The sequence below is a fragment of the Panthera tigris genome, chromosome C1 (assembly GCF_018350195.1).
Source record: "Panthera tigris isolate Pti1 chromosome C1, P.tigris_Pti1_mat1.1, whole genome shotgun sequence".
Classification (NCBI taxonomy): domain Eukaryota; kingdom Metazoa; phylum Chordata; class Mammalia; order Carnivora; family Felidae; genus Panthera; species Panthera tigris.
Window position 1 is genome coordinate 83,542,531 of NC_056667.1, and position 21,810 is coordinate 83,564,340.

The window sequence follows — 21,810 nt, forward strand, 5'->3', positions numbered from 1 at the left end:
ATGATGGAAGTAAAAAAATAGAATTTGAAAAATTTACAAAAATAAAAAATATAGTAGAAAAAATATTTTTAATAGAAATGGAAAATAAAAAATAAATTTTTTCTTTCTGTACCTAAGAATAAGAAAAGAAAAAAATTGAATAGATGGACCAGCAAACAGACTGAAGTACGATTGAAATTGCATCAGTTTCCCCTAGACGTTGAACTATGAAGCACATTATAGTCAGTAAACTAAGCAGGCAGAGAGACTTGTGTTCCTGAAGAGTGAGTTTGGCCCAGTTGGGCAGGGCTTAGTGTAATGGCTCCATTCTCCATTACTGGGGTAGATTGTTATGGCGCCTGTAGGTGTGTATGCATATGCGTGGGAGGGATGAAAATGGCATCACTCAGTTACCCAGTCTCTAGTATCAGAACGCTGTGCTCTCACTGACCAGCAGTCGCACACCCCTCCTGTGTCTCTGGCTTCCGTCCACTCCCCGCTTTTACACTGTCTGTGACCAAGCCGTTAGGTTGCCAGGTGGTAACTCCCTCCTGAGTTTTATCTCAGATGCAGCTGTGTTTCCCAGCCCCTCACTTCTGAGGGACTGCGGCTTTGACCTACTCAGACCTTCTGGGGGAGGGTCTCAGTGAGTAATGGCCAGGTGCCAGCTCACCCCCAGGATCGTTCATGGGACTGTTCTGCTGCCAATGCCCAGAGACTGTGGCTGGGTGCCAGCCCACCCCAGAAAAAGTTCCCGTGATCTTGTAGCAGTAGCATTTCAGGGTTCGTGGATAATTACAACACATATCTGGCACCGGGCTTTCCCTTTAACGTTCGTGTTCCAGCACCAAAGGATGTGGTTGTTCTCTGGGGTTCGCTGGGACCAGCCTCTACCAAATGCCCTCCCAGCAGGGGAACTTCCTCTCTCTGTGTGGCCTGAGGACCCCGAGGACCTCGCTCTCTGGGGATTTGCCCTTCCCACCAGAGCACTGCCAGGTATCGAGCTGCGGAGTTTCAGACTCTGCACTCCCCATTTACAGAGTCTTAATGGAATTTAAACCCTCTCCTTTCTCCTTTCTCCCTTTCTTGTTCAGTCTCTTGTGTACTCTTTATTTTCTCCCCAGCTGCTTTTAGGCGGGGAGGATGCTTTCTGTACTCTCCCCCTGTCTCCATCCTCTATCTGCAAGCCAAAGAGTTCCCCTCTCTCTGCGGCTTTCTCCCCCTGTTCACCTCTTCGTGCCTCGTGCCTGCTGAGGTCTCTGGTTCAGGTTGTGCAGATTGTTGTGTTAATCCTCAAATCAGTTATCTAGGTGTGCAGAATGGTTTAGTGTTGATCTGGCTGTATTGCAGGGACTAGAGATACAAAAAAAACTGCCATGCTGTTCCTCCATCTTGGCCCCCCTTTATCTTTTTGATAATAACTTTTCTGACAGGTTTGAGGTCATATCTCATAGTTGTTTTGATTTTCATTTCCATGGTGACTAGTGATGTTGAGTATCTTTTCATATGCCTATTGCCATCTATATGTGTTCTTTAGGAATATATATATTCAAGTCTTCTGCCCATTTTTCAATCAGGTTTTTTTTTTATATTAAGTTGTATAAGTTCATTATATATTTTGGATATTACACCCTTATGAGATGTATGATTTGCAAATACATTCTCCCATTCAGTAGGTTTCATTTTTGTTCTGTTGATGATTTCCTTCACTGTGCAAACATTTTTTTAATTTGATGAGGTCCCATTTGTTTTATTTTAGCTTTTGTTGACTCTTACCTGAGGCCAAAAAAATATTGCTAAGATCAATGTTAAAAAGATTACTTCCTATGATTTTCTTCTAGGAATTTTCTAGTTTCAGGTTTACATTCAGGTCTTTAATCTGTTTTCAATTTATTTTTGTATATGTTGTAAGATACTGGTCCAGTGCCATTCATTTGCATGTGACTGTCCAGTTTTCTTCATACCATGTTTTGAAAAGCCTGTCTTTTCCTCATTGTATGTTCTTGCCTCCTTTGTTATATATTAATTGGCCATATAATATGTAGGTTTATTTCTGGGTTGTCTATTCTATTCCACTGTTCTATGTCTCTTTTTGGGCCAGTACCAAACTGTTTTGATTGCTACAGCTTTGTAGTATAGTTTGAAATCAGGGAGCATGGTGCCTCCAGCTTTGTTTTTGTTTTTATATTTTCTTTTTGGTTGTTTGTTTTCCCTCCAGATTGTTCTATTTGGAGAATTTTGTGGTTCCATACAAATTTTAGGATTATTTGTTTTAGTTCTTTGAAAAATGCCATTGGTATTTTGATGGAGATTTCATTGACTCTGTAGATTGCCTTGGGTAGTATGGACATTTTAATATTAGCTCTTCCAATCCGTGAGCATAGAATAACTTTACATGTATTTGTGTTGCCTTTCATTTCTTTTATCAATGTCATAGAGTTTTTAGTGTACAGGTCTTTCACCTCCTTAGTTAAATTTATTCCTGGATACTTTCTTTTTTCTGATGAAATTATAAATGGTGTTATTTTCTTAATTCCTTTCTGATAGTTTGTTATCAGCATACAGAAACACAATTGATTTCTGTATATAAACTATATTCTGAGACTTTACTTAAAGAATTTATTTATTAGTTCTAATGGTTTTTTTGGTAGCGTCTTTAGAGTTTTCTATATTTAGTATCATGTCATCTGCAAACAGTGACAGTTTTACCTCTGTCCAATTTGAATACTTTTTATTACTTTTTCTTGCCTAATTTCTGTGGGTAGAACTTCCAATACTGTTTTGAGTAAAAATCATATTGTGGGCCACTTTGTCCTGTTCTGATATTAAAGGAAAAGCTTTCAGCTTTTCACCATTGAGTGTGATGTTAGCTGTGGGTTTGTCATATATGGCCATTATTATATTGAGGTCCATTCCTTCCATATCTACTTTGTTGAGAGTTTTTGTCATAAATAGATGTTGAATTTTGTCAGATGCTTTTCCTGCATTTATTGAGATCATCACATGATTTTTATCCTTTGTCTTTTTAATGTAGTGTATCACATTGATTGATGCAACCATTCTTGCATCTGGAGTAAATCCCACATGATCCTGGAATATGATCCTTTTAATGTGTTTTTGAATTTGTTTTACTAATATTTTGTTAAGGATTTTTACATCTATATTCATCAGGGATATTGGCTTGTAATTTTCTTTTTTGGTGGTATTTTTGTCTGGCTGTTCAGTCAGCCCTGAGTTCCTCAGGAGGAATTTCTCTGTATATAGATAAAGATTCAGCATGTCCATGGGAGGAGGTGAGTTCATGGTCATCCTACACTACCCATTATCTTAGTTCCTAACACAAACTAGATGGGTGCTGAGTGAATGCTGCTGGATGAGCAAATGAGTGGGGATGAACTAGATCCTCCTTATCATTTTTCATTGTTTCTTCATTATGCTAGTGCAGGTTAACTGGTTTCCTTTTTCCTCTCCTCCTTCCTTTCTCTTTTAACCATCCCTCTATATCTGACTTAGGAAATACAGCTCTGTTCTGGTCAAAAACTTTTAGTGATTTACCATTTCCTGCAGAATCCATTTCATGCTCAATGTCATTCAAACCCTGTACGCAGTGAATCTTCAATCAGCCTACCTGGCAGCATTTCTTGTTTCCACTTGCCCACCTCCAGACTCCAAACCTACCTCTTATCCATTCTGTCGTCACAGTCTGTAGCATGCCATCTCTGTGGTTTTGTTTATGCCTTACATTCATCCAGGCATTTCTTCCCCAGTCCCTGCCTACTGAATTGGCAGTCAAAACATCCCCTATCCCAATCAAAATTAATCCTACATTCTGGGGCTTTAAATGCTAAGTTCTTGGAAGATGGCGGCGTAGGAGGACGCTGGGCTCACCGCGCGTCCTGCTGATCACTTAGATTCCACCTACACCTGCCTAAAGAACCCAGAAAACCGCCAGAGGATTAGCAGAACGGAGTCTCCGGAGCCAAGCGCAGACGAGAGGCCCACGGAAGAGGGTAGGAAGGGCGGCGAGGCGGTGCGCGCTCCACGGACTGGCGGGAGGGAGCCGGGGCGGAGGGGCGGCTCGCCGGCCAAGCGGAGCCCCGGAGTCTGGCTGGCAAAAGCGGGGGGGCCGGACGGACTGTGTTCCCACAGCAAGCGCGACTTAGCGTCTGGGAGGTCATAAGTTAACAGCTCTGCTCAGAAAGCGGGAAGGCTGGAGAACAAAGGGAGGGAGAGCTGCTGAGCCCCCGGACGACAGAGCTCAGCTTGGCGGGGAACAAAGGCGCTCGCCAGCGCCATCTCCCCCGCCCATCCCCCAGCCAAAATCCCAAAGGGAACCAGTTCCTGCCAGGGAACTTGCTCGCGCAGCGCAAACACCAAACTCTGTGCATCTGCAGAGCCAAACATCCGGCAGCGGATCTGACTCCCTCCCGCTGCCACAGGGCCCCTCCTGAAGCGGATCACCTAAGGAGAAGCGAGCTAAGCCTGCCCCTCATGCCCCCGTGCACCTTGCCTACCCACCCCAGCTAATATGCCAGATCCCCAGCACCACAAGCCTGGCAGTGTGCAAGTAGCCCAGACGGGCCACACCACCCCACAGTGAATCCCGCCCCTAGGAGAGGGGAAGAGAAGGCACACACCAGTCTGACTGTGGCCCCAGCGGTGGGCTGGGGGCAGACATCAGGTCGGACTGCGGCCCCGCCCACCAACTCCAGTTATACACCACAGCACGGGGGAAGTGCCCTGCAGGTCCTCACCACTCCAGGGACTATCCAAAATGACCAAACGGAAGAATTCCCCCCAGAAGAATCTCCAGGAAATAACAACAGCTAATGAACTGATCAAAAAGGATTTAAATAATATAACAGAAAGTGAATTTAGAATAATAGTCATAAAATTAATTGCTGGGCTTGAAAACAGTATACAGGACAGCAGAGAATCTCTTGCTACAGAGATCAAGGGACTAAGGACCAGTCACGAGGAGCTGAAAAACGCTTTAAACGAAATGCAAAACAAAATGGAAACCACGACAGCTCGGCTTGAAGAGGCAGAGGAGAGAATAGGCGAACTAGAAGATAAAGTTATGGAGAAAGAGGAAGCTGAAAGAAAGAGAGATAAAAAAATCCAGGAGTATGAGGGGAAAATTAGAGAACTAAGTGATACACTAAAAAGAAATAATATACGCATAATTGGTATCCCAGAGGAGGAAGAGAGAGGGAAAGGTGCTGAAGGGGTACTTGAAGAAATTATAGCTGAGAACTTCCCTGAACTGGGGAAGGAAAAAGGCATTGAAATCCAAGAGGCACAGAGAACTCCCTTCAGACGTAACTTGAATCGATCTTCTGCACGACATATCATAGTGAAACTGGCAAAATACAAAGATAAAGAGAAAATTCTGAAAGCAGCAAGGGATAAACGTGCCCTCACATATAAAGGGAGACCTATAAGACTCGTGACTGATCTCTCCTTTGAAACTTGGCAGGCCAGAAAGGCTTGGCACGATATCTACAGTGTGCTAAACAGAAAAAATATGCAGCCGAGAATCCTTTATCCAGCAAGTCTGTCATTTAGAATAGAAGGAGAGATAAAGGTCTTCCCAAACAAACAAAAACTGAAGGAATTTGTCACCACGAAACCAGCCCTACAAGAGATCCTAAGGGGGATCCTGTGAGACAAAGTACCAGAGACATCACTACAAGCATAAAACATACAGACATCACAATGACTCTAAACCCGTATCTTTCTATAATAACACTGAATGTAAATGGATTAAATGCACCAACTAAAAGACATAGGGTATCAGAATGGATACAAAAACAAGACCCATCTATTTGCTGTCTACAAGAGACTCATTTTAGATCTGAGGACACCTTTAGATTGAGAGTGAGGGGATGGAGAACTATTTATCATGCTACTGGAAGCCAAAAGAAAGCTGGAGTAGCCATACTTATATCAGACAAACTAGACTTTACATTAAAGGCTGTAACAAGAGATGAAGAAGGGCATTATATAATAATCACAGGGTCTATCCATCAGGAAGAGCTAACTATTATAAATGTCTATGCGCCGAATACCGGAGCCCCCAGATATATAAAACAATTACTCATAAACATAAGCAACCTTATTGATAAGAATGTGGTCATTGCAGGGGACTTTAACACCCCACTTACAGAAATGGATAGATCATCTAGACACACAGTCAATAAAGAAACAAGGGCCCTGAATGATACATTGGATCAGATGGACTTGACAGATGTATTTAGAACTCTGCATCCCAAAGCAACAGAATATACTTTCTTCTCGAGTGCACATGGAACATTCTCCAAGATAGATCATATACTGGGTCACAAAACAGCCCTTCATAAGTTTACAAGAATTGAAATTATACCATGCATACTTTCAGACCACAATGCTATGAAGCTTGAAATCAACCACAGGAAAAAGTCTGGAAAACCTCCAAAAGCATGGAGGTTAAAGAACACCCTACTAAAGAATGAGTGGGTCAACCAGGCAATTAGAGAAGAAAATAAAAAATATATGGAAACAAACGAAAATGAAAATGCAACAATCCAAATGCTTTGGGACGCAGCGAAGGCAGTCCTGAGAGGAAAATACATTGCAATCCAGGCCTATCTCAAGAAACAAGAAAAATCCCAAATACAAAATCTAACAGCACACCTAAAGGAAATAGAAGCAGAACAGCAAAGGCAGCCTAAACCCAGCAGAAGAAGAGAAATAATAAAGATCAGAGCAGAAATAAACAATATAGAATCTAAAAAAACGGTAGAGCAGATCAACGAAACCAAGAGTTGGTTTTTTGAAAAAATAAACAAAATTGACAAACCTCTAGCCAGGCTTCTCAAAAAGAAAAGGGAGATGACCCAAATAGATAAAATCATGAATGAAAATGGAATTATTACAACCAATCCCTCAGAGATACAAACAATTATCAGGGAATACTATGAAAAATTATATGCCAACAAATTGGACAACCTGGAAGAAATGGACAAATTCCTAAACACCCACACTCTTCCAAAACTGAATCAGGAGGAAATAGAAAGCTTGAACAGACCCATAACCAGCGAAGAAATTGAATCGGTTATCAAAAATCTCCCAACAAATAAGAGTCCAGGACCAGATGGCTTCCCAGGGGAGTTCTACCAGACATTTAAAGCAGAGATAATACCTATCCTTCTCAAGCTATTCCAAGAAATAGAAAGGGAAGGAAAACTTCCAGACTCATTCTATGAAGCCAGTATTACTTTGATTCCTAAACCAGACAGAGACCCAGTAAAAAAAGAGAACTACAGGCCAATATCTCTGATGAATATGGATGCAAAAATTCTCAACAAGATACTAGCAAATCGAATTCAACAGCATATAAAAAGAATTATTCACCATGATCAAGTGGGATTCATTCCTGGGATGCAGGGCTGGTTCAACATTCGCAAATCGATCAACGTGATACATCACATTAACAAAAAAAAAGAGAAGAACCATATGATCCTGTCAATCGATGCAGAAAAGGCCTTTGACAAAATCCAGCACCCTTTCTTAATAAAAACCCTTGAGAAAGTCGGGATAGAAGGAACATACTTAAAGATCATAAAGGCCATTTATGAAAAGCCCACAGCTAACATCATCCTCAACGGGGAAAAACTGAGAGCTTTTTCCCTGAGATCAGGAACACGACAGGGATGTCCACTCTCACCGCTGTTGTTTAACATAGTGTTGGAAGTTCTAGCATCAGCAATCAGACAACAAAAGGAAATCAAAGGCATCAAAATTGGCAAAGATGAAGTCAAGCTTTCGCTTTTTGCAGATGACATGATATTATACATGGAAAATCCGATATACTCCACCAAAAGTCTGCTAGAACTGATACATGAATTCAGCAAAGTTGCAGGATACAAAATCAATGTGCAGAAATCAGTTGCATTCTTATACACTAACAATGAAGCAACAGAAAGACAAATGAAGAAACTGATCCCATTCACAATTGCACCAAGAAGCATAAAATACCTAGGAATAAATCTAACCAAAGATGTAAAAGATCTGTATGCTGAAAACTATAGAAAGCTTATGCAGGTAATCGAAGAAGATATAAAGAAATGGAAAGACATTCCCTGCTCATGGATTGGAAGAATAAATATTGTCAAAATGTCAATACTACCCAAAGCTATCTACACATTCAATGCAATCCCAATCAAAATTGCACCAGCATTCTTCTCGAAACTAGAACAAGCAATCCTAAAATTCATCTGGAACCACAAAAGGCCCCGAATAGCCAAAGTAATTTTGAAGAAGAAGACCAAAGCAGGAGGCATCACAATCCCAGACTTTAGCCTCTACTACAAAGCTGTCATCATCAAGACAGCATGGTATTGGCATAAAAACAGACACATAGACCAATGGAATAGAATAGAAACCCCAGAACTAGACCCACAAAAGTATGGCCAACTCATCTTTGACAAAGCAGGAAAGAACATCCAATGGAAAAAAGACAGTCTCTTTAACAAATGGTGCTGGGAGAACTGGACAGCAACATGCAGAAGGCTGAAACTAGACCACTTTCTCACACCATTCACAAAAATAAACTCAAAATGGATAAAGGACCTGAATGTGAGACAGGAAACCATCAAAACCTTAGAGGAGAAAGCAGGAAAAGACCTCTCTGACCTCAGCCGTAGCAATCTCTTACTCGGCACATCCCCAAAGGCAAGGGAATTAAAAGCAAAAGTGAATTACTGGGACCTTATGAAGATAAAAAGCTTCTGCACAGCAAAGGAAACAACCAACAAAACTAAAAGGCAACCAACGGAATGGGAAAAGATATTTGCAAATGACATATCGGACAAAGGGCTAGTATCCAAAATCTATAAAGAGCTCATCAAACTCCACACCCGAAAAACAAATAACCCAGTGAAGAAATGGGCAGAAAACATGAATAGACACTTCTCTAAAGAAGACATCCGGATGGCCAACAGGCACATGAAAAGATGTTCAACGTCGCTCCTTATCAGGGAAATACAAATCAAAACCACACTCAGATACCACCTCACGCCAGTCAGAGTGGCCAAAATGAAGAAATCAGGGGACTATAGATGCTGGCGAGGATGTGGAGAAACAGGAACCCTCTTGCACTGTTGGTGGGAATGCAAATTGGTGCAGCCGCTCTGGAAAGCGGTGTGGAGGTTCCTCAGAAAATTAAAAATAGACCTATCCTATGACCCAGCAATAGCACTGCTAGGAATTGACCCAAGGGATACAGGAGTACTGATGCATAGGGGCACTTGTACCCCAATGTTTATAGCAGCACTCTCAACAATAGCCAGATTATGGAAAGAGCCTAAATGTCCATCAACTGATGAATGGATAAAGAAATTGTGGTTTATATACACAATGGAATACTACGTGGCAATGAGAAAGAATGAAATATGGCCCTTTGTAGCAACGTGGATGGAACTGGAGAGTGTGATGCTAAGTGAAATAAGCCATACCGAGAAAGACAGATACCATATGTTTTCACTCTTATGTGGATCCTGAGAAACGTAACAGAAACCCATGGGGGAGGGGAAGGAAAAAAAAAAAAAAAAAGGAGGTTAGAGTGGGAGAGAGCCAAAGCATAAGAGACTGTTAAAAACTGAGAACAAACTGAGGGTTGATGGGGGGTGGGAGGGAGGGCAGGGTGGGTGATGGGTATTGAGGAGGGCACCTTTTGGGATGAGCACTGGGTGTTGTATGGAAACCAATTTGACAGTAAATTTCATATATTAAAAAATAAAATAAAAAAAAATCCTACATTCTGTATCTTTCTATACTACTGTAATTTTTTCCTCAATGTGGTATATATTACATTCTGCTTTGTATTATAGCTTTAGTTTTTATTTCATTTTTGCATATGTGTGTTCTTTTTTTTTTAAGTTTATTTATTTAGAGAAAGCGAGGGAGAGAGAGAGAGAGAGAAGGAGGACACAAACAGGAGAGGGACAGAGAGGGAGGGAGAGGGAAAGCAAATCCCAGGCAGGCCCTGCACCATCAGTGGGAGGAGCCCAATGTGGGGCTCGAACTCACAAACCGTGAGATCATGACCTGAGCTGAAATCAAGAGTTGGACACTCAACCTGTTGAGCCACCCAAGTACCACCTGCATCTGTGTATTCTAATAGATTATAGACTCCTTTAGTTAAAGGTGAATCATTTCAGCCTTGAAAGCCACAGGCATACTAGCTTGGTGCTATTTAGTCAGTGTGGAAAAAACATGGGCTTTGACTTAGGCGAACTTTCGTTTGAATCTTTATTATGCCACAAAAAGCTATGAGATCTCTTTCATTTTTTCCCACTTTTCTAACTTGTAAAAGGAAGATAATAATACCAAATTTGCAACATTATTATGCAGATTAAATGAAATAATATATGTAAAGTATATAGCTTAATGCAATGGCCCATGGCAGAAATGCAATAAATGGTTATTATTATTGTTGCCATTACTGGTACTATAGTAGGAAGTTACTTTTGGAGAAAGATTTTGTTTTGTTTGCCTGAGCTCTTAGTATTAATGGTTTTCATTTAATTGCGTGGCTAATTTCTGGCTGAATATAACTGAAGCTAGAAATTACCCATTAGCCTTTCTGTTAAATATAAATCTTCCCTTTTTTTCCCCACTATCTTACAATCTTGTATTACTTATTCTGGTATTACAACATTTTCCTGGCAAAAAGGATTGCTTGCTTCTTAAATTTTTCCACTAAAAGAGGACCAAATCGCTTCCAGGATTTGTGAAAACAATTATTTAAGCTTTAATCCTTTTTAATTCCATCTTTTCTGTGCTATTTTATAGTAGAGAAAATGAATTAAATTTCCTACTTTTCGAGTTATTGAAACCTGCTGTGTGGCTAGAGGGGCTTCTTTGGCCTGCCAGGTTCTAACACCTTACCCTCCCACCTCAGTTAACTTTCATTGACTGTATATGTTCAAAGCCTGGATGGCACCCTCTGAATCCATAGTTCCTTATACCAAGAATGGTATTTAAGTCCCTGCTAAATTGAAGTCAACTAAGAAAAAGTGTATATTAGGCTTTTGTAAATTATTAGGAAAGATATAGTCCAGCTCCTTCTCCATTTGAAGTAGATATTTTGTGCTTATTATCAATTAGAGTTTGCTAGAATTGAAATTATGGGAAGATGATTCAGTGTGGGGAAATACCTAATGTCTTTTTTCTCCTTTTCCAACTAAAATAATGATGAAATCATCAAAGAAAGAAAAATTACTCATATTTGGCTACAAAAAAAGATCAGAATTGATCATATATATTTAAAGCATATGCATCATCTTCCTTACTGGTGAGAAGAGATTGAGAACTAGCACTAGAAGTTAACCTAAGACCTAGACCCTGGCAGAGGAATACAGTACTTCCAGAAATCAAAATACTGGAATAGAAGAGGGAATCAACTTGAGTTTCACCAGTTAATGATGATGGTGCTGATGGTGGTGGTCATCGAGGCAGTGGTAATGGTGGTGATGGTAATACATAACATTTAGTAGGCAAACTGTCAGGCACTGTTTAAGTCAACTAGTGTTCATTATTTCATACATCTAAAACCCCTATGTGATAGGTATTTTTTCATATCTATTTTATAGTTGAAGAAACTAGGGCTTCAACAGCTAGTCCTACCCAAGGTCACATAACTTTTAAAGATGGAAGTGGAACTTAAACTGAAGTTGGTTTAACCTTTCATAAGTCTTCTTAATCCTAGTTCTGTGCTGATAAGCCTACAAACGTTCCTGTAGGTGAGAGTGAGGTGAGAGAACAGGACAGGACTTCTCTAGTAGCTCTGTCACAGCAGAAGCACCAACCAGGCAGGCCACCACTTCATGGGCTTTTATGAGGGGGAGTTACAGATTGACAAAGGGAAAACTATGTTGTAAACCCCTTATGGCAGGGACATCATGTTAAACTGTTATGAAGGGGAGAAAGATACAATATATGATTCAGATACTGTGTTTCCGAAAGCCAATTTTAGTAGAGCAGTCTGCCAGTAATCCCACTCCAGTGCATAACAATTTTAGACTGAAAATGCTAAGCAGAGGAGAATGATAATGCACTCACAGTTGGTGTAGGTACCTCCTGATCCTACATAAAAGAGACATTATGCTAATAATTTCCATCTGACTTTGAAAATTGCATGATTCCATCCAACAACCCAGAGGAGTGAATTTTTCTAACCAACCCCTATGATTTTTCCAGCAGACCCAGAACCTGTTTGGGTTTGGCATTTTTAGCAGTTTAACTCTTAGTTTATCCCCTGGCATCCACCATCAGACATCCCATTAACAACTCATTAGACAAATTTTCTAAGATGTAACAAAATAATCACTCCAAAGAGAACACATACTCATAAAATAATAAATGGCTTCCCTGAGATAGTTTACAAACAAAACAAGAAAGTAAAATATCTGCCTCCCCCCCCCCAAAAAAAAAACCATGAAAGTCAACCTTACTAATGAAATAGATATCTCATAATCAGAGATTTATGTAATACCAAGTGTCTATTCTTAGGAAATAAAAACAAGTACGACTGCGACGAAATAAGGGCAGAAAGGTGAAATTCCATAGCAATAATGATGATGATGATGATGGTGATGATGATGTTAGAGTAATAATTCACATAAGCATTAGAAGCAAAATAACCCATTTTTATTCTAAGACATTCTTGCATTTCAACATCTCTGAAATGTGGATCTTCTTAAATAATGGTCTCTTTCAAATACTTTCAATCACACCACAATGGTAATGATGATGCCCCTTTTAAGATATGAGAGAGATGGTATGATTTCTGCATGTAATTTCCTGGCTTTGGATCTCAGTAAAAATCCAAGAACCTCACCACAGACTACATGCCTCAGTAAGATCTGGTCACCCATTCCTTATGTGACTTCATCTCCTAGAACCTTCCCTTTTTTGTTCACTCCACTATATGCTACAGCCGTGCTAGTCTCCATGTTCTTCTTGGACCATCGGGGCATGCTTCCGCCTCCAGTCTGTTACCCTTGTTTCTTCTGCCAGGAACAACTTTTCTACTGAGAACCCCCATGGTTTACTCTCTTGTGGACTGAAGATATTTATTCAAAAGACACTTTCTTATTTAGGCTTTCCTCTGTCATCTCATGTGAAATTGCATCATCATATGTTCCCTATCTACATTTCTGCTTCATTTTTCTTTTTAGCATTAATTTTCAGTTGATAGTCCCTATTTTATTTATCTTGCTTTTGGTTTGTCTCTCTCCATTTGAGTAAAAGCAGAGATTTTGTCTATTGTCTTCACTGCTGAATTCTCCTAGAAGAATGCCTGGTGCAGAGAAGGCACTTAAATATATGCTGAATATATGAATAAATATATATGTATAAATATATGTATTAATATGTAAATACACAAAATACAAGCCAATAAACTGCTGGATTACATGCTCTAAGGTTGGCAGGTGAAGTGGTGAGGGGGTGTAAATTTCATGCTAAGCCTGTGTAATGATGCACGGACTAGGTGTTAGGTGTCTTCAGACATAAACCTGCTCCTAGCACCAGTGTGGTGAAATTCGTCAAGTTGATCCCCTCGGCCTCCAGGTTAGAGTGCATAATCTGAATGGACGTTGTAACAGGTGAGTTAATTGATCTTTCTAGTAAAAAACAACTGAAAAATGAAGCCCAGGAATAGGAAGCTGGTTAATGAAACCATGCCTTTTAACATAAATATTATCACCATAAACAATAGTGGTAGTGAGAGTTAGTACAGAAGAATTTTAAGATAACTTGTAGTTCAATTTCCTCTGTTTTATAAATAGTGAAACCTAAGCCCAAGGTTTGACAGACTTAGGACAAGGTCAAATGTTAATTGATGGTTCATCTTAGAACTCCAGTTAGCATCTCTGGCTGAGCCCAGTCTTCTTTTTACTATAACTGGTTATTACACATGGTAAGTGCTGGTGACTTTCCAAAGAATTATTCTTAAGATGTTTTGATATAATGTTCAGCTTAGACTTGATGAATTCATTTAGTAACAAGAATACATAGATCAATTTATCTCTCTTTGTGATCTAATTCAGCTTACAGAAGAGATTGGAAAACTTGAAGATAAAGTTGAATGCGCTAATAACGCCCTGAAAGCAGACTGGGAAAGATGGAGACATAATATGCAAAATGATATCAAGTCAGCATTTACAGATATGGCTGAGGAGAATATCCAGTATTATGAACAGGTAATTAGTGCTATGTGATATTGCTTCATTTTATGAAAGTTGTCCTCTCTTTTACTTTCTGTCCTTTGTTGAAAGAGTCTGTTAAGGAACCAGGTGTCACATTCAAAAGCCTCCTTGGTGGCTCAGTGCCAGTGGAGTTGCTAGTTAATCGAGTAATGCCGAACCCACCCACTGAAACAAATATGTTTATGTGGAGGAAGGATGAAGAGTCTTCCTTCTTATACAGTATGCCCCAGGTGCCTAATTTGAGCCTTGATTGTGGGAAAGAATTATGCTACCATTTTGTTTTGTTTGTTTTCCCCACAGTTTCTTGTTTTAGAAGAATTTGAATTTTTTAAAAGCATTTGGGCAATGCTTGCTACTGATTCTCCCATCTTATTCCCCTCATCCTCTCCTTTTCTTATGTTATAAAGTATTTGCAACATGAGAAAAGGACCAGAGGTTTCAATGAGCAGAAAATCAAATCACGTCCTGTACCTTGTTTCCCTTCCATTTCCACTTTGCCTTCTATAGCTGTTCAAAACCTCAACAAAAGAGCATGCTATTCTCTCTTTTTATTTCAGTTTAGTTTAGTTCAGCTTTTTTTTTCTTTTTTTCCTTTAGTTCAAGATAGAACCTAGTCATCCTTTTAATTTCAGATGATTGTTTTTCATCTTTTTTTTTTTTTACAACTAACAGTTCCCAAGGTGGTTATCATTTTAAATGAATTTTATACCATCCTTTTTTTTTAATCAAGCATATTCTAAACATACTGTTTCTAGCAGGTGCATTTTCAACATACATCTCTAACCTTATCTCTGACTAAATTAATGACTATATGAAATTGATACATTTATGCTTTATAGTCTATAGTGCATGCCAGACTGTAAAATATGGTATATTTTGAAAAGATTAACTATTTTCATTTAATAAGCATTTCTTAAGCCTCTACTTCCATCAGACACTGTGCTGGGCCCTGGAGAGACCATAGCATGCAACACAAATACAGTGCCTTTTTACATAGGCACGGTCACCAAGGGAAACAGTCAATTAATACAAAATATTATAATAAAGTATAATATGTTCTAGGGTAGAAAGACATTACAAGGGCATCTAACCTAATCTAGAAGGAATGAGGAAGGTTCTGCAGAGGATGTGGTTAAGATGAAACCTGAATGATGAATAAGAAGTAGGTAGATAAAGATGTGAGAAAGAGTTCCAGTTAGAGAAAATACATGCAGAAAATCCCTAGAAGTGAGAGAATATGTTCAAATAACTGAGGCTCTTTTTTGGAGGTTAGAGAAGCAGGGGTAGTGTTGAGTTGAAAAATGAGGTTTGTAGGGGAGGAAAAAGTTTTCCTGAACCCTCTGACAGTCCCTAGCTGGGTCTGAAATTAAAATGATAGAGATAAATTGACAGGAAAAAAAGCATACAGATTGATGTAATGTAAGTTCTTTGTGACACAGAAGCCTTCCTAAGGACATAGGGACTAAGAAGCAGATGTGAATATTTTTTGCTAGGTTGGATGACAGGTGGGCAGTCATGTACAAATATGGTAGATTAAGGAGTATGAGGTGTATATAATAGACTGCAGAAACATGACAAGACCTGTTTGTTAGGTGTCTTCTCTGTGTTCCTTTCCTTTGATAAGTACCTTCCTTTCCTCCAGATATAAGGAGAACAACTCTCATATGAGGGTTTTACCACCTGCACCAGGGGCTGAGGGTTATGGAAGATCAAAGTGATCTTCCTGCCTCTGCCATAGTCTCAGACTCCTTCAGCTTAAAATATTCAGTATGCCTAGATGCCTTATTTTGCTGTTCATCTTGAACCACACTGGGCTGAAGAGGGCATCGTAATATAAGTCTTTTATTTTTCATTCTAAGGGAAATAGGAAAAGCCGTTGAGTTTTCATCGGGGAAGTGACAATATTTATCAGATTTGCCTTTTAGAAAGGTCACTCTGGCTTATATGGCTCAGAGTGAAACAAAACTGGACATGAGGAGACCTAACAGGGAGCATTGTGGTACCAGACAGAGATGCGAACTGACATAGGGATTTCATGGTGGTGGCCTAGAGACTCAAGTGATTGAAAAGATCATTTTCTGTCCTTAATTTTTTTATTCTGCATTAACAACCTTAAGTAAATTCAAGTATCTCAAAGGAATTTCCCATAAGTCTCAGATTTTGAAATGATTTGAACTATTTTGTTGAGGGGCACCTGGGTGGCTCAGTTGGTTAAGCCTCGACTCTTGATTTCAGTTCAGGTCATGATCTTACAGTTCATGAGATCGAACCCCACGTTGGGCTCTCTACTAGCTGTGCAGAGCCTCTTGGGATTCTCTCTCTCCCTCTCTCTGCTCCTCTTCCCCTCATGTGCACGGTCTCTCCCGCTCTCTCAAAATAAATAAATAAACTTAAAAAAATGAAAGTAGAAAACGAAAATAAATAAAATATTTTGTTGAATGACATTTATCACTATGGTGATATTTATCACTATGGCTTTATTTATTTATTTATTTACTTATTTATTTATTTATTTGTCACTATGGCTTTCTTACCACTTAACTATTTCAATCCACAAAAAGACTTTCTCTCTCCTTTACATTACAACCTGTCCATTCTGTTACAGAATTGTTATGACGGTCAACCAAAATAACTTATGGAGAATGCCTCAAATACTAAAATATGCAATATACTATAAGTAATTATAGTTATAAAACATAAGTATATTAGGGTGTAAGTATCACATGACACTGTTTATATTTTCACATGCACTGATTATATTTTCCTTTAAATGATAGGCTCTGCAAACTTTTTTTCTAAGTTTGAACTTCATTTTTTAAGGGAAAATCTTCATGGCAATTCCACTGAACTCCCAACTGAAATGTTTGGGTTTGACTCTACCTGTCACATAAATTCACATTTTTGTCAGTCTCATAGACTGATTTCAAATTATATAAAATATTGCTTTCTTAGAAACAGTTAAATTAGCATTACTGTGTCATTTTGCCAATTTTGTTCTTCACAGCAGTTTTAATATCAGTATGTTTTTAACTCTTCCTCCAAGTGAATTATATTTATAAATGTTACTAAAAATGTGTCAAGTGTACTGCATCTTAGATGTATATCTTTGAAGGAATCATTGGTTTTCTTTAAATTCAAAAAAACCCTGCGGTTTCAATTATTTGTTGTTGTTGTTGTTTTTTTTCCCTGAGTGAATAACTTTTAACTGATTTGCTATATCAGTCCAAGCATAATTAGGAAGTTGGAGCCCTTAAATAATGAAGACTTTCTAATTAGCATGCAGACTGTGTGGCCTGAAACAGTAACAGTCTGCTGTTATCTGTTAACTTCAGAATCTCTTAGATATACAGAGAAGTGAAATGTTCCAGAATCTTTCCATTTCCTTTTTAATTTAATCACATTCTTCCAGAAATACCTCTTTTTTCATCAACGTTTGCAAATATAAATTCCATAAGGGTTTGTTCCTAGTATGATAGATGAATTGGGGTATAAACATTTGCCTTTGGACTTGTTTTATGAAGTGAAATGGTCACAGCTTATTTATAACTTAAAATTTAAATATCAAAGTGACAGGAAAATCAGATTATAAATATGAGGCATGGGTCTGTATCAGAAGATAGCTATTGTCACATTGAAATGTAGTACTTAGATGTGTGAATTTATTTGGAGACAGCACCAAATATATAACAGGCACTTCCACGTAAACTCAAGTAAGTAAAATAAAGTTATTTCCATTTTGTCCTATAAGGCCAATAATTAAGAATAAATATGAGGGTTTTTTTTTTTAATTTTTTTTTTACGTTTATTTATTTTTGAGACAGAGAGAGACAGAGCATGAACGGGGGAGGGTCAGAGAGAGGGAGACACAGAATCTGAAACAGGCCCCAGGCTCTGAGCTGTCAGCACAAAGAGCCCGACGCGGGGCTCGAACTCACGGACCGCGAGATCATGACCTGAGCTGAAGTCGGCCGCTTAACCGACTGAGCCACCCAGGCGCCCCATGAGTTATTTTAAAAGACAAGAATTAATAAGACACTACAGCAAAAAATCCAACTGAGCATGGGTGAATAATTTCAAAGCATATTGGTACCCAAATACCAAAGCAAATTATTTCCTGATAAAATGTGAGGGGATGCTAAAACCATAAAACATGACATGCAGCATTAAGCGCATGGACATTTTCTCATTACTCTCTATTAGGTACAAAAGAGTGTCTGTTTATATGGTTGTTTATGCTGATGGTAATGATGATTATGATGATGGTGGGGATTTGAAAGGAAGTGATGCTTGGTAGGTATTACAAACTAAAAGAATACACTCTTTGAAAGTTTAATTTTAATACAATGAAAAGATCATATGTTAACTTTTGCCACAAAAAGCAGTTTAATATTGTAAAGTAAAGTGTGCAAAGGAATAAACTATATGACTTTAAGTATTACATTCACTTAAGTATTATATTCACTTAATTATTAATGTGTGGAAGTCCTTGTTGCATAGCCTTATTTCTGTCGTTATAAAATTAATATACATGCACACTAAAAGCAAACAAAAACAACAAAAGCTAGGTACATTAACATAAAATAAAGAATGCCTGTAACCTTTTCTCCTGGAGAGAGTGGTATACTTAAATACAATTATAGAAAAATAATTTGCTATTTTCAGATCAAAATATTTTAAAATTTCTACATGACCCTTTCTGAATGTGTCAGCATAAAAACATGATTACTTACCTATTTTGTGTCATGATGATTACAGTGGATATATGTTATTTTGAGCTCCATATTTCTCATTTGTTTACTTTCCTATCTAATAATAATCTTAATATAATACATTGTGTTAGTTTACTTCTATTAGCAAAGGTAACAATGAACAGTTGAGGCTTTATGCTATTTTTTTGCTCTCACAAATAATACTATTAAAAATAATTATGAACATTAGACTTTAAAAACTTTCTGGATAAGAATTTTAAGAAATTACCGGATCAGAGGTCAGTTCATTTCAAATGATATCAACCTTCTTTAAAAATGTAAGCTGTCTCATGTGAAATCATTCATTTAAAATTCTGTTAACATCAAAATCCTGTGCTAAGCACTATCGAGCATCCATATTCAAACTTTTACTCTTGCTATTTGGGACCTTACAGTTTACTGGGGAAGAATAATAAGTATATGTATTTTTTACTTGATTACTACAGCTTTACCATGTATTAACTTTTTTTAAGGAAAGAACATTTAAATTAGTTTTATTTCCTTGACTTGTAATGAACAGATTTAACCAAAGGGTTCTATCACTACTGAATAATACAAATATATATTGATATATATACATATATATGTATATATATATATACATATATATGTATATATATCAACATGGACATCTAGGAAGCAAAAAGTGATTATAGTATAGGACATTTTCTGGAAAATAAAGGAAGAAAGAAACAAAATTACTGCAAGAGTACACCATCTAACCAGATGAATAATACACCAAATGCTTCCGTAAAATCCAAGTCCAGTTACTTATGGACCACTTAAAAATTAGGGAAATTAAAATATATGTGTTTGTGTGTGTGTGTGTGTGTGTGTGTGTGTGTGTGTATGTATGTATATATATATATACATATATACATATACATATATATATATATATATATATATATATATATAGTAGTCCTATAAAGAGTAAGTAACGGATGAACATTTAACATCCTAGAAGTTCTTGAAGTATAGTTGTATTTATTTAGAAATGTATTGCTTACGTTGGAGAATGGCAAAATAAATTCAAACAAAGGAGTTGTTTTAAATTCAGTGATGCATACATAGTTTGGAACATGTTGTAAATTTTGTAAACTTAAAATACTCTGGTCCAGGGAAAGATAGTTCCCAAGCATTGTGACTTTAAGACATTAATGTGTATTGATAGTGATTATAAAACTGCCAACTAAGCAGGATTCTGAGTGGCATTTAGATTTCTATCCAAAATTTCATTCTTCTTTTAAAACCTGGGAGTCAGAGAAGTTACGGACTCTGTGCTCATGTACATGAATTAAAAGAAACAGTGAGGGAGAATGACTTTCCTTCACTTCATCCCATCCAACACAGAGGAACTGTTACGTGACATGAGAGAAACCTGGAGAAAGTACCCTTTTCAAAATCTGGGACATAAGAGCAAAGGAAGAAAACTCTGGCCACTCTCAGTCATATTCCGTAGAATTTAGTAAAGTGGCTTAAGAAGTTACAGAAAATTTAGTTGTCATTTTAAAGTCACAGACTCAAAAAGAGAATATGACGTAAGAGGAGTGAACAATTTTAAAAAGTGAAGCAGTTAAAAAATCAGATAAAATTGTACCTGTGGACCATGGACTATGAAAGGCAAAGATACAAAGAGATGGATTCGGTCAAAGGTGAAGACAGAAGCAACAGTGTCAGAAGGCACATTTCAAAATGGAAGAAGTAAGTTTTTTTGGGTGGGAAAAAAAGTGAATGACTTCCAAGTAGTATCAAAGTCACATGGAATTGGGTGTGAGGAGCCTCTTTGGATTCAAGAAAGCTAGGAATTAATAAGCTCTAATAAAATTATTAAAGTGAATAAAGTGGAAACCATGTTATGGAAGCTGAAAATACAGGACTACTTCAATTCTATTTCATTCCTGTTTTCTCCATCCAGGAGAATGAAAGTATAAGTGGAAAGATTTAGACAAATATAAATAAAAGGTAACTAAAATCCAGTATATTTGAAGAGATACTAAATCAACAGCTATCCATTGCCACAAAAAGGAGAATTCTAGGTATTTTCTCTTTTCCAACGAACAATGCAAAAGCTCTTCCTTTACCAGCCCCAAAAACAGTGCTCACAAAGCCTTAGGTGTAACCCTCAATCCTAAACTGACTTATTTTGGAAAGATTGGGAGACTTCTTCTGCTCACCCAGGAGAAATGCACACTACTTTTCATTGCTAGGTAAATGCTAAAATTAGCTTCAGAGAAAGCTTGGGGGAATACTGTAAAAATGACACCTGTTTCCAAAATAGTTAACCTCTGTATTTTCTGATATATACCATGTACAATCACACAATAAAGTCTTTGTGAACAGCCTTCCTTGTAGAGAGAAGGATGGGAGTGCCAGAGGATCTACCCAGATAGAGTTATTTAATGTAATTTTGATCCCAAGGAATGACAGGTAGGTTTTGAGCTTTCCTTTGAAATGTTGACTCAGAGGCATAATAAATGGTCTGTATTGAACCATTTAAGTTATATATTTTATATTGACAATCTCTTAGGATGAAACTGAGTAATCAGATACTCTCTTTAAAGTTAATGTGTCTCAACTCCCTAATCATAAGAATAGCTGGGAATAATTCAGTTATCTCAGAAAGGGATTTTTGAATACAAGTCAGGGGACGTTTCTTTTTGTGTTTATGCCCCATACCATTTACTCAAGCTGGTCCCTGATCTGATCTCTAGACCCAAGAAAACAGATTTCTTGATGGTGCTAAAACAGCCCTTCAGAAGTGTATGTATCTTTGAAACTCTTTGAAGAATGTTTCAGAACTACATTATAGACCCCAGGATTGAATA

At 37.9% G+C, this 21,810-nt stretch overlaps 1 protein-coding gene across 7 annotated transcripts in view; it reads left to right on the top strand.

The window, feature by feature from the left end:
- The window catches only part of SNX7 (sorting nexin 7), a 183,917-nt gene that overhangs the window by 72,812 nt on the left and 89,295 nt on the right, over nt 1-21,810 (top strand). For all 7 annotated transcript variants that reach the window (XR_006221730.1, XR_006221729.1, XM_042997974.1 and 4 more), the window contains exon 8: nt 14,076-14,228. Coding sequence is in view for 5 of the 7 variants with exons in the window: in XM_042997974.1 (XP_042853908.1) it covers nt 14,076-14,228 (153 nt within the window). In the remaining 2 variants the exon portion in view is untranslated. The remainder of the gene's footprint in view (nt 1-14,075; nt 14,229-21,810) is intronic.